The 14326-nt window shown below is 40.7% G+C and overlaps 1 protein-coding gene across 3 annotated transcripts in view; it reads right to left on the bottom strand.

Moving 5' to 3' along the window:
* Nucleotides 1-14326, bottom strand: part of AGO2 (argonaute 2, RISC catalytic component) — a 39688-nt gene that overhangs the window by 8918 nt on the left and 16444 nt on the right. For 2 of the 3 annotated variants that reach the window (XM_017746662.1, XM_008643070.2), the window contains exons 11-18: nt 12064-12248; nt 10037-10196; nt 7070-7160; nt 5794-5988; nt 4489-4623; nt 3648-3749; nt 3089-3288; nt 1-2747 (exon numbers count right to left, since the gene is read on the bottom strand). The exon at nt 1-2747 is cut by the window's left edge and continues 8918 nt beyond it. In XM_017746662.1, coding sequence (XP_017602151.1) covers nt 2639-2747; nt 3089-3288; nt 3648-3749; nt 4489-4623; nt 5794-5988; nt 7070-7160; nt 10037-10196; nt 12064-12248 — 1177 coding nt within the window. In that variant the 3' untranslated portion in view covers nt 1-2638. The other variant, XM_017746663.1, reaches the window with a different exon arrangement.

Below are 14326 nucleotides of genomic sequence, written 5' to 3'. Positions count from 1 at the left end.
ACACAGAATATCTGCTCATTCCAAGAGGATACACGAACAACAACTACTCTCAGATTAAGGAGCTGCCTAAAACTCTCTTACAAAGGAAACATCTTAAACAGGATGCAGTGCAGTCCCAGGCTGCTTCAGAAATGGGATTTGAGGTCAAGACAGATCCTGCTCTCCTCACCCCATCTGACCACCTGTACAATTCCTTTGTCCCAGATATCCGTGGAAAGAGGGGGATGAATTTCACATCCAAGAGGTCTCTGCATAACAGACAGCAAATAAGTTAAATGATGTCTTAAAATGGATGATCTTTATCCTATTTGATAAGAAGAATCCATATAAAAATAATTCTTATATAAAACTCTGCCAAATTAATATCTTCACTGAAATAGGAAAGCTCTCAAGGAAACACAGAGAAGTGCAACACACCCACCAAGGGGAGGATCTGCAGCTCAGGGGTACTTGAAGGGAGGTAGGTACAACCTCGCTGGCACACAGCAAGACAGTCAATGCTACCTAGGATTTGCTTCAAATTTACAGAAATCTGAATTTATAGAACTATGACCAAGAAGACACTCTGAGCCAGCAGCCTAATCACCAATTAGAATAGTGATACTATTACAATAGTAATAGTAACAAATAGTAAGAGAAACAAATACAATTATTCCATTAACAGGTTCTACATTTCACCTACAAAACACTGACAACCAACACACTGCTACAAGGTGAAGATCTGAACTGGAATTATGTACCTAAAAATCTTTATGCAGCAAAGGTTGGGCATTTTCTAGCTTATCCAACACCACCTAGTCGCAGATGACCTGCTCTGTGGCCCAGAGCTCTGCATGGGTTAAAGCTACTCGCCCATCCCAGTGGCCAGAGGTAAAAGTCTCCAAACAGAGACTGAGCAGCTGCTCAGAGAAAAGGGAAAAGACAAAGCAAAATCCATCAATGGAAGAGAATGAAGGTTTTCCAACCTGCCTCTCAGCATGTCATTTCAGTTATCCCATGGAAAAACAAACAAGATCAACTCAGCATAAACAACTTTCCTGGGCTTTTTCCATTTTCTCCTAAACCTGCTCATGGCATTGTCATTAGTGCAATGGTTTACATGTGTGTTATGGTTTTTATGAATCCAGTGTGCAAACTAACAGAAGCATCTGTCTAATAATTATCAGTTTTAATTAATGCTTCTTCTAAGAGAATGGCCAAACTCTCCATCTCCTACAGATCTTATGCATAATGAAGAGAGTTTCACCTCCCTCCCTAAGTAAACTTCAGTTTCCTAATTTTTATCTTTACTGCATAGATTCTCTGACTTCTGCCTAACTTCCAGCGAGCCACTCTCCTCTAGCAGAGCTCCTGCTTCACCACTACTCAACATATAAATAAAATACAATTGTTTTGTGCTTGAATGAACGGAGGATGTCGGTCTTGTGTGCGTCTGAACCGCAGAGGTAAAACCTGCTGTGTTGTGTGCATGTTGAAAAAGCCTTTCTGCAAATCCCAAGCTACAACAGACACTGGCTGCATCTCTGACCTCTCACCACATCGATTGCATATTTTTTTTTTGCATTTGAAGAGTAATGTCCCCACAAAAAGGATTTTACTTTCTAAGTTCAAAGCATTCTTGATATGTTAACAGAAGTATGATGAGCACTCCTTAGTAAATAAAAATAAATAATAGCATCTAGTCTATCACATTAATACTGTGAAACATATATAAAATTTACATTAACTCAAACAACAGTGAAAAAGGATTGTACTGTATTTATCACCACAGACCCGTATTCTTTAGAGACTTTGGAAAGTAAGTGTCACAGTCCTGTATGACAAATCCTAAAGTTAGCTGTCAGTATGATTTAAAAAAAATCTTTACAAATTTTTTGAATGGCACATTCTCTTTTGCCGATCTAACTGGAGCTATTAAAAGCTTAGTTACAGGTTTGTTTTTTTTTTATATTCATCTTTAGTCTACGAAAAACATTTTAAAATGCAGCACAATAAAAAACATTCAAGAACAAGCTTCAGAAAATACATATGCCCTTAGACACGCAGAGAATAATCTGAGAATAATCTTTATAAGACAATTAGAAACCAGAACTTTGTCACGCTCTTATTTTGAAAATAAAAATTTTGTAAATGCATCCAGAATAATCAAGGCTTCATAAATACTCAAAAGATGCTTTGCTTTCCTTTGTATTAAAAGCTGATTCACAGCGTTTTAGCTCATCAAATCTTAGTATGAATTAGATCTTTCCAAATTATCAAAAGCAACTCAATGAACAGCAAACTGAATGAGGAGTTTTGTGGGTTGGGTTGTTGGTTTGGTTTTTTGTTTTTCTTCCCTAAGCCCTGAGATTGCAGCTCTTGATTTAATTATAAAATCTGGGTCTGTTTTATAGCAAGCAGCTCAGAGATTTTTGGCAAACCACATTTCCGACAATAGGAGGGTTTGGTAGAAGAATGCAGTTTGTGATCAAGTCTGAAATTCTGGACGGAAGGCTTCCTTGCAATGGGAAAGAAAGGAATTAAGATGCATCACTCATAGCTGGCTGTCCCTGGGCTGGGGCATCTGTTGGTCTAAGTGCAGCTGCTCTGGTGTGAATCCCATCCTGCCTTGTCCGGAGCCGCTGAACATTAAAACGCATCAAGCAAAGTACATTGTGCGCAGCGTGTCCTGGTGCACCTGGACTGCCTTAGCAAGTGCTTGGTGATCTCTGCCATTGCTCTGGCCAGAAGTGTGGCTTCCTTCAGCACTGAAAGAGAAAGGGGGGGCAGGGGATGACAAAAAACAACAGGTTGGGGGGCGGGGAGAGAAACCCTATTTAATCTGCATCTCTTTGGACATGTTTCTGTATAATTCGTTTCTTCTGAAAAGAATGGTCAAACATTAATTACCCTTAAAGCACCACTGAGGTTCTGAAACAGAACACAGCACACACAGGAACATCTTCTGCTTTGTTTCAGAAGCATAATTAAGTGGTGAGAGCAAATTCACCCTCAAACTGCTGAGGACACCACTGATCTGAGAATTAATTAGCCCACTGCCTTCCTCCTTGCTTTCCAATTCTGCAATGATTCAAACCTCTGAACTCACCTATCATGCTCTTTATCCACCAGATGGTACCTGGCTCTGAAGGCCACCAGGTGTGCATAATATGCTGGTGCAGGGATGGAGACGGAGCGCGTGCAGCGTACGTACGTATGGCACAGCTGGTAGGTGAGGATCTGCAGCTCATCCGAGGAGAAGCGATTGTCATCCCAGAGCACATGATAGTGAGAAGGTCGGCTTGTTCCCTGGAGCCAGATCACAGAGCAGTCAGCATTCCCAAAACATCTCCTAACTTCCACCCCTGCAGGGAACTGCAGTGAAACAGCCGCTTCTTCCAAAGTCACAGGGAGCAGTTCTACACATCTCAGCTAATTTTTCCTTTAAAAGGCAAACCACCTCCTTCCTTGCTCCCCATCAAACTAATCCCTTCCCCTTTTCTTTGACAGGATTGTTTCCCAGAATTTCATCTCTGAAATTAAATGATCATACTGAAATGCAATTTCACGTTGAAAACCTCAGACCGGACAAAAAACCCATCAGATAAAGCAGCTTTAGGCCAAACTTTAACAGCTAAAAAGTTACCATGCCACACAAAATGTCCTACCTGGATCCCAGCATGACTACACAGGTAGAAGTCAAACTCTGAGGGGTGGGTGATTTTTGTGTCTACTGTGGTACCAGCTGGAATGTTTCCACTTTTTCCAACCTGTGTGAACAGGAAATACAAAGACACTGAGGCACAACACAAAGGGCTTTTTTTTTTCTTTTCAGCTATATAGCCAGGAAAACAAACACAAGGAAAACATCTATAAAAAGCAGAAAAGTGAAGAAAGAATATGCAAAACTGAAATTTTGTTCCAGTTTACAATCTGGAGTGTCTCTACTATGGAGAAAGAAAAGAAGAGACAAGCAGCAAAATCTTCTTAGAAATTACCTAAAAAGATTTGTTTTTCTGAATAATGTAAAAAGAAGTTCCTGCAACTGATTTGTCAAACTCTTTTCACCTTCCCACTCCAGGACAGGAGTAACTTTTCCTGTTTATATGTGAGAGGGGACAATCCTTCCTTGTCAGACAGGCCACCTCTTCCCTCAAAAACTCTTCAAAGCAGAATGTATAAATATTCTTAACTTTCAAACAATTTAACATCCATAATCACAGCATTTATTAATATAACAACCACCTTCATGTCAGTTTTGGGAGTTACTAACTATTGCCTTGAAGCCTAGTGGGCTCCAAGTGCTCCCACAGAGAAGCCTGACAGAAGGAAAAACAATGTGGAAGGCCCAGTCTGTGAGCAGAGCTTTGCCATGAGGAACTCTCCATTCTCAGCAACAGCTCCATCCTGCACTTTGGGAGTCTCCTCTTCACAGTAAGTACCAAGAATAAACAGGAATTGGTGACTTGGCTGCCTGCTGGACGTTTGTGGGTCCCAATCAGAACGTACCCGTTCGTTTTTATCCGTGCAGAAGAGTCTGGTGTGGTGCCTTTTCTGCACAACTATAAATGTGATGCCAGGCTGATAATCCTTCTCCAGTTTAATGCAAGCCTCCCTGATAGCCAGCAGCTCGTGGTGGAGAACCTGAGCCACACACAGAGAGAAGTGTGATAAACATGAACCATTACTATCATACAAATAACTCTTATTTATCTACAGGTTTGTTTATCCACAGATAATTTATCATGTTCCTTCTTGCACTGTCACTCAGAGTAATGGGATGTCAAAGCTTTCACGATCAAACATTAATTTCTTCCCCTGATGAAGGCAAATTACATCAGCAGTTTCCTGAGCCAGGAGAGAACTGCTTCCATATTTGTTCAGCTCCAAGCACGAGGCTCAGACTAACAAGCTGCATGTCAAAATCTTTTTAACTGCCAAATACAAATGAACATTTAATTAGGCTGCTGAATATACAACAGACTAATTATTTTTCAGACTAGTACAAGGGATGAAAACCAGAAGAGTTCAGCTGCTCTTTCCCAGCTCTGTGCAATCCCGTGCAGGACTACAGACATCAATAATAAGGAAAGTGGAACAAACCAAAAAGCAATGATTTGGAATGTGGGTTAATTATGCATGAAAAATTCAGTGAAAACCAGTGATAACTGAAAAAAGGATACATCAAAATCTCATACAAAGATTATTTTATCAATTCAAGTTTAGCAAGTGACCTTTCCTCTCTTCCCCCTGGATTTTGAGAAGCTGACTCAATTCTGTATCTTTTATTTACATACATAAATACTGGAAAGAAAAGTGTATATATGGGTCTTTAAAATATATTAAAAAATATTTCATAAAATATGGTACTTGCAAGCAAACATAATAAATATGACAAAGTATCTGATGAGTTTTATCCGGAATAAAAGTGACTGAAAATCCAGTATTTATTATTCCTGGTTGAAAAAAACCACCTTATTTTTCCTTACTGCCTAAGTTCCATGGGATACAGTCTGACTAAAAGATCCTCAATAGGAAGCAGATGTGGAACATAATTTGAGTGCTAAAACTACACTTTTCACTTATAATTCTGTAACAGGGAAATATTTTAAAGGGGGAAAGTATTTTAAAAAGCACATGAAAAATATGGAAACACTTCTCCTGCCTGCTTGGTTAGAATCCAACAAATTTGTTGAGGAAGATTTGTTGAGGTTGTACTTCTTTTTGTAACTCCAACCACAAAGGTGGACTCATATAAATCTCCATTAGTACCACAAAACTACACCATCAGAATTTCAAAAAGACAAATATCACCTGTTGGAACTGCCCCTCAGAAACACCATCTCTGTAGAAGATGATGCGAGTTGGTTTGAATCTCGTTGATTTGTAGAACTGGATAAGCAATTCCCTGACCATGGCAGCCAAATCCTGGATGATTTCCTGGCGGTGCTGCTGCACCCGGACGGTGGCACAGTAACGGTTGGGATGAGCATCCATGCTTCCTACAACCTGGGGAAAAATGCTTAGCATCAAACCAAAAAGCACTTTAATAAAGGTGTTTCATGAGATAACTGCACTGTCTTCAACAGTATCTTGCACGCTGAGTGGTTGGCCTGGCAAAGATGAAGTGGAAATCAAAATGTGCTTGGAAACAGCTTTGGGTTTAGTCCACCTGTGGCAGCACACCCTGCTGAAAAAGAAAACTTGTTTTAAATCTAAAAGACTCATTCCCTATTTCCACCTACAAGCACTTAAAAAATCAAATACAGTTTGGACCACTGATACCATGAAACCATTAATTTAGTTCAGACTACAGCACAGGAATTTGAACTCTGGGAGACCAAGTCTGTTTTTTGGATCCATCAAACTGAAATGGTGAGGGACCACAGAAATATCCACACTGTTCACCAAAGGAAGGGATTTTTCTGTTTATGAAAATCAACATTCATATACTGTAAAAGTGGCATGGGACTTAAAAATAAACAGACAAAAAAAATTAAAGCCAGCACTGATCATATCTCCACCTGGCTTTCTCTGGACACACAGGTGTAATTTTTTAAAACAGATGCATAACATCACCAAAGATCTTCATTATTAAACAACCCTGAGTAGCCACTACTGGTGTTTACATAACACAAACTAAAGACCATTCCCTGTAGTTCAGAAGTACATTTCCAACAGATTACTGCACATTTTGTGTTTTCTGGAAGCGTGAGTCCCCAGAAACCACAACTGAGCCAGCCTAGTTCCTTATCAGCAATGAAGAAATTCTGAACATTTCTAAGTGCTGAAGAAGCAGATTAAAACATGCACCAGCTCATTACAGGCTGCTGATAAATATCAGCTCCCAGAAAAGCTCCTCTGTGTATCAGCAGCTCTGGAATTTTACAAGCTAATATACACATTTAAGTAATTAGCATCAGAGCAAGCTCTCTGAAGTTTCATTAAATTCCTGCAGAAAAATAATTTACAGTGCTGTAATTAGGCAATCAGATGCAATGGGCCACAAAAGGACTGAAAGCAATAAAATGCATTAGAGCTGAGCAGCAGGAGGGAGCTGGGGTGAAAGACCAGGACACAATTTACTCACTGCAGCAATGGAAGGTTTTTTCCCATCCCCAGCTGGTGGGTGAGTTACGTCTGCACCAAGGAATATGACAGGCTGTTGGAATACTGGGGGTCTGGCAAAGAGAAGGGAGATTTGTAAGAGCAGCAAGATTTATGCTTAATAAAGCACATTAAAACTCAAATAAACAGTACTCTGTACTCCTGCAGTGAATCATCAACAACTGCACTTGATCAGAGTTGGTCACTTGTCCTGTGGCAGTAATTAAAAATCCTGATTAAGGTTCTCATGCTAAATACTTAGGCAGATTTTGAAAGCATAGCTAATTGTAGCTCTTAATTACAAATTAGTTTAAAAATGTATCTAGTTTTTTTCTACCTTTCAGAATTGCAGTTTTTATTAACTGGATCGTGGAAAGGAGTAAAGGTTGATCCCTTAGTAACAAAAGGCATCTAAGAAAATTGAAGGACTGTGGACATATTCAGAACCTATGAATAAAAATTTTTTTTCCAAATAAAAAACAGTCTTAGTAAGGAAGTCCAAAACTTGTAGGTATCAAAGTCATTATTTGCAAAGTACATTTTTTTAAAACTGTGCTTGAAAGTTTTAAACAAATATTTAGGTTAAGATATTAAACCATGGCACCTAGAGAGGAACACCAAAGCACTACAGCACAAGTTTTAAGCTTCAACTCTATTCCTCAATAACACAATTTCATACAGGAAATCTTGAGAACGTTGGGGATTAGGCATTTTTTTTCTTGTTTCTTTTTTTTTTCTCTCAGGGAATTTTCTTCCCATTTGTTGCCTAAGAGATGATGAATAGACTGTACTTAAGAGACAAAAAACATGGCTGGGTGTCTTGGAATTCTGTTAATTTTTTGCTGTTGTTTGGGGCTTTTTTGTTACTGCTGTTACTGTTGGTTGTTTGTCCATATATATATATATATATATATATAACATATATATATATTGGTAAAGAACTGTTATTGCTTTACCCATATCTTTGCCTGAAAGCCCCCGTAATTTCAAAGTTACAGTAATTTGGAGTTTTCTCTCAGGGAATTTTCTTCCCATTTGTTGCCTAAGAGATGATGAATAGACTGTACTTAAGAGACAAAAAACATGGCTGGGTGTCTTGGAATTCTGTTAATTTTTTGCTGTTGTTTGGGGCTTTTTTGTTACTGCTGTTACTGTTGGTTGTTTGTCCATATATATATATATATATATATATAACATATATATATAGTGGTAAAGAACTGTTATTGCTTTACCCATATCTTTGCCTGAAAGCCCCCGTAATTTCAAAGTTACAGTAATTTGGAGTGAGGGGGTCATCTTTTCCATTCCAGGAAGGTTCCCACTTTCTTTGGCAGACACTTGTCTCTTAAACCAGTAGTTTTTGGTGCCCAATGTGGGGCTCGAGGGCACTGAGAGGAAAGGGTGAAAAAGGAGTAACGGTTCCTGGGTAACCTAATTTTTGTTTGCTGAATATAGAAACCTCGTTAGGCAGCACCATGTGGTCCAGCTTACCCTGCTTCAGGTGGCACATGGTTGTGGCTACATTTTTGCCATTTGCAGCTCCTTATCTAAACATGGGTCCTCTGACTAAGGCTACACTTTGCACTATGGGTCAATAAGGTGAGGAATTCATGGATTTTAAACTTCCTCTGGAACGTGGGCACATAGCTGAATGAGTATCACAGAGGAGATTGTCTTTGGGGTTTCATTAATAATGGTACCCATTGTGAGGAAGCAATACAGGGGGGGTTTTCCCCAATCCTTCACCCATTTGCTTGGACGCACTCCACCAGCTTTTGAAGCACTCAAATTTTCTCTAGATGCTCATGATACCATACAATGGCTGGTGCTGCTGATAGGCCTAATCTATTTAGCATTTAGAGATAAGGTGGGATTGTCTTGGGTAACCACCCTGACACCTACCCCAGAGACTAGGGATGCTGGCCAGGAGCAGGCCACAGGGGCCAGGGACACTGCCCCACAGCCTGATCCTGCCCCACAGTCCACCTTAGAAATGAACCACCCAGACTGGATGGGGGTATAGGAGGAGACAGGCTGGGTGCTGAGGGAATACTCTTCCTCAGCTGGTGGGAAGCCCTCTTCCTGCCTCAAAGAGGGAAAGTCCGATGGTGCAGCCATGGAACCAACAGAGATTACAACTGTCCAGGTTCCACCTAAAGCATCCTTGACCCAGGACTCAAGTATTGATCAGGTTTCGGGAGGCAGCCAGGACCCCTTCCTCTCTGGGAGGGACTTTTAATGAATGTAAGAGAGAGGATTGTTCAGAGAGACAGACTGCAGGAGCACCATCACAGAATGCCCTGGAAGACCACTGAGGAAGGGATCCAACAGCTGAGAGAAGTGGCAGCACTAGAGGCACTTTTTGGAAGGGACGGACAGCACGGTAACGACCCTGACAAGGTCAGGTGCACAGGGGAAATATTGGGGGGCCTGGCACATCTAGGGCCATCCCAATACTCCACCTTCATGGCAATACTGAATGTTGAGGACACCCGAGAGACAGTGGGCTCCACAGCCAGCAAACTCAGGAATTTTGAGAGCACAGTCCAGGGCCCGATGCAGGCTCACATCTCCTCTGTGGTTAAGAGTCTCAAAGAGAAGAATGTGGACCAAAAGAAAAGGCACTACTCTTCTAGATGGTCTCTGTTTCTGAAAACTCAGAGCAAACAGAGTATTAGAGATTTTTCATTCTAGTGACAGCTGTGTACTTCAGTGGTCAGATCGTAAAAACAATACTTTTATTATAAATTTCAACAGAAACAAGTATTCCTCTCCTGTCTTCATAACTTAACTTTTGCAGGACTATTTATTAGAAGCCAAAACAGAGTTTGTCTGAAGAGTCACTTAAGCCACAGTGCTATGACTGCAGATAAAAGCTCCCAGTTATCTCAGCATGACGCACGCCCTCTCTGCAATACAATAACCTCTTCCCCTTTGAAAGATGACTTACCTTCCCTGTGGCAACAGAATGTTATTTACACCTCCTAATTTGACATTTATTTTTAAGCAAAGGTTGGACAGAGTTTGTGGTGTTGTTCTTTGGACGTTTTTCATCTGCACACACTGAGTGGCCATCCCCAGCACCGTGTCACCAACGCGCTTCACCTCCGCTACAGAATGGAGAAAAACCGAAAAAAGTATTTGCAAACTGCAAATCAAACAATGGAGGAGACTTAAACTTGATGCCAATTCACTACACCTGGAGTTTTAGCAAAGTGGTGCTCAAGCTTAAAGGAACACAATGAATCCTACTCCCCAAATCCAGAACCTCCCCCCAGGTCTGCTCTGCTCCACCTAACTGGGTCCTAAATGCAGTAACTAAAGGCACTGTTCACTTATATTAACTAAGAATTTTAAAATTAATTCTTAGTTTAGAATGTAGCATTATATCATCAGCTTTGCCTAATGATATGGGTACTGTGGATATTAGGATGATGAGCACTTGTTGCATTATTAAACACTGGACTAGCAACAAAAACCTAACAGTAAAGTGCTGAGTAATATTCAGCCAAGCAGTTTTATCATCAGTTCATCACTGCAAGTTTATCACCTGCATAGAAAAGTGGCCAGTTTAGCAGACAATGGTCCATAAAAACTCCCAAGAAACTCATTCAATACTGTACAATTCCAAAGGTTAAATCAAATCCTATTGTTAACAATAAAAATGAGACTTGAAGGCTTTCAGAGAGCCTCATACTCTCACACTCTGGGAAGAAATCTAGGCTCCAAGACTGGCTCAGAGAAGATGAACCCCCCTCTTTGGCAACAGGAGGGGGAAAAGAGCAGGGTGGGAAGAAGAGAAAAGACAAGACTGTGGGTATAGGAAGTGCAGGGTATGGAAGAGCATAGGGAGAAAATAAGGAGAGATGATTAGAGGGGGCAGAAATAACTGTAATCAAAGATAATGACAAGGAAAGAAGATGAGAGCGGTACCACATCCTCTCAGTGGTTAAGTAGAGGAAAAGAATTCCCTTTTAATGCCAAGCAGGAATAGCAAAAATGTCATTTTGCACCAAATTTCTATTGTACAAATTAGAGATGAGCCACCTCCTTTGCAAGGCTGAATTCAAGGGGGAAGAAAAAGGTACTATTTCCTTAAGATTCCTTGCTTAATCTCTCTTCATCTTGTAAGAGATAATAATAAAGTAAGAAAATTATTTTGTGCTATATTAAATTGGTGAGGGATGGGATAAAACAACTCTGCAGCTGCTTGGTAGATCTGATCCACCAGAGAAGAGACCATGTAGCTATGAGAGAAAAACAGTGGATGCTGCTCCAGCTGGGCAAGGTAAGTGAAAAAACGAGGGAGGGAGGACAGGAAAACAAGTGGTCCTGCCTACAGGAAGAGCTGGTTAAAACAAAAATGCATGGTTTATACAAAACATATTAAAACCCATGTGTGTATGCTATGTAAAATGCACTAATTGTCACTTTTTCCAAAAAACAGTTTAGTTTGCTGAGTTTTCACTTTCCATGCATCTGTATCCTCGCAATCCGAGTTTAAAAACTGAAATAAAAGGAAAAATAGACAGAAATCTCCTTCACTCAACACTTTTTGCCAAAGGGAGATTGTGTGAGTAAGCAAAGATGTTCTAAAAGCTACAGAGTTCTTGAAGTCATTACTTCTTCAGTCACTTGGAATTTTCAGCACACAAGTTTTATTAAGTATATTTTAATTCACCACCTATCAATGTCAATCTCACCAAAGCCCTGGGTTGGCTTTCTCACAACCTCCATCTCAAATGCAACCAGCAGGAAGAATAGGGAAAAGCAAATTAAAAGCATAGAAAAAATAATGAAAATAATTAGGGCTTAATATAAAGCACCATGCAGCACAAGAAAAATAACAAAATTAATTTACAGCCTATTCCCTAACCGGAATTTGTAGAGCTATACCAGCATTAAACCTCTCTCCTCTGGGTACTTCACAAAAACCACACGAACTGTGACTGAAATGCACCATTTCCACTCACTGACCATAGACTGGTGTTTTTCCTGGCAAAATGACCACGACAAGCTGCAGCCCAGTGTAAGTGTTCTTGAGGTGTCTGAACATGGGCTCCACACTGTCGGCTCCCTGGGCGTATTTACAGAAGCAGGGCTGCCCCTGGATTGGCATTCCAGCATCCCTGGAAATCTTCCGCAGCTGTTCTGTGAAGGACCTGAGGAATGCAAACAAATACATTACATTATCAGGTAGTAAAAACCCATCTTGATATTTGATCTTATTTTTAATGGAACAATCCTGTTAAACTTGCAGAGTTGTGCTGTCCAAAAACCTGGGAATTTAACCCCAAGTGCATCTTTAATTGACAGTGCCTGTGTAGTCACTGAAGGAAAGACGGGAAATATGCTGCATAAATAACACCATTAATAAAAAAACCTCATTTCCAAAGAAAATTCTACCTTATTTCTATGGGAAATATGGAATAAACTACTTTTTGCAAAAAGACTGTAACAATTACGATGTGGGACAGCCTGCTCTTCCATGTGTTACCACAAAAAAAAGGGCTGGAGTTCCTCCCTTTTTTCTTGATGAGGAAAGCAACCAAGTTACCAGCAATTGTTTCAGTGAATTGCTTCAGCATCCATAATAATGCACAATTTCATAGATACCAGAGAAAATGTGTATCCTGGAGCTAAAGGCAAACCTTCTCCTAGGCTGGTACAAAAAAAGTCACCCTTTGATGGAATTGGTCAGATATGAAGACAACCTAACTTCTTCAGAGGCTTCCATCTGTGAGCCTCTTTAGCTCACTGATAAAAGCCCATTTTTATTAAGTTGGGTGGCCCCTCCACAGGTGTTTAAAAGTTACTCATCTTCACCACAGGATGCCACTGACTGAGAGGGTGTGAAGATTTAGTTTCTTCCAAACCCATTGTTAACTTGCATGAATCATAACAGGCTGTGAGCTTCGGCCCTGCAGCCTGAGGCTCCTTGCAGAAAATGGATATTTCCTCCGGAAAAACAAGCACCCACTATAGCAGAGTCAGTGGCAGTACATCTCCCCATCCCTGGAAATGTTCAATGCCAGGCTGAAAGAGGCTTGGAGCAACCTGGGATAGGGGAAGGTATCTTTGCCCGTGGCAGAGGGTTGGAAAAAGATGATCTTTAAGGTCCCTTCCAACCCAAACCCTTCTGTGATTTCAACATTCAAGTCTAAAATAGCTCAGGGTTTGAGCCTTTAAACTGGAACTACAATGCCTATGAGGAAAGTTTCTCTCCCTGCTCCCAACAGGTAAAGCAGGGCGATTTTGAAGACTTTTAGGGCATTTGAAGGTGTTTACTCTGGTAAATCAACAGCATTTGAGTTCCAACTTGCTCAACAAGACGTAACAAGAGGCCACAAGGTGGAACGGGATGCAGCCATTTTCCGGGCACGAAGCAATGTCCTTTCATGGTAAGCACAGACTCATTCTAAGCCATTCAAATAATTTTATTTTGGCTCATTATCTTGAAGACTTCTGCCTATTTCTCAAAAGTGAGTAACTTGGCTTACAAAGCATTTCCACCACAAGAAGCAGCATGGAAGGGAAAATTCTATGGCAGCCCAGTTCTTGACATGTGCCTGGAGAGAACAAGTCCTTCCCCTCCTCACACAACGGGCAGTAAAAAGTAAGATTCTCACTGTTTGGTCATCACTTGTTAGGGAAAAATTCCCAAGCTGTTTGGCAAATCATCTGAAGGAACACTGCTGTGGCAATGCCACTGGCATGAGCAATCCCTGCCTTGCATTCACCTCCCAGAGAGCAGGTGAGTCACTGCCAGGGCAGCTCCACAGGCTGCACTTGTCCATGCATGAAGGGAAAGCAGCTGCGTGTGAGAGAAGGAATCAGACACTGATCTGGGCCTGCACACCTTCCCTGAGCCAATGGCAGATGTCACTTTTAACAATAGGCTTTGAACAATCACATCTCATCCAAAGGCAAAGAAACCAAATCTGAAAGTTTCATTCAAACTCTTCAAGTCAACAGAACAACCAGTCCTACTGATGTGGCAAATACAGCCATTCAACTTGCACATTCCAGGAACTCTGAAGGGGAAGAAGTTATAGAGAAAAATTTTCCTTCTAAAGAAATTCTGCATGAATAAATCCACTCCATATATCCAGGAAAGGAACCTAACAGAATACACATTAGCTCTGACTCTTGAGAAACACTTAGTGATAAACACCCATCATTACATCATTTCAGTTATCTTAAACTCTATCCTATGGCCTCACTGCTCAGAAACCTGCCA

This window comes from Corvus brachyrhynchos, unplaced genomic scaffold, assembly GCF_000691975.1.
Source record: "Corvus brachyrhynchos isolate BGI_N302 unplaced genomic scaffold, ASM69197v1 scaffold89, whole genome shotgun sequence".
In the NCBI taxonomy this organism is placed as follows: Eukaryota; Metazoa; Chordata; class Aves; order Passeriformes; family Corvidae; genus Corvus; species Corvus brachyrhynchos.
The sequence above is the reverse complement of the archived record's forward strand: the minus strand, read 5'-3'. Positions and strand labels throughout refer to the sequence as shown.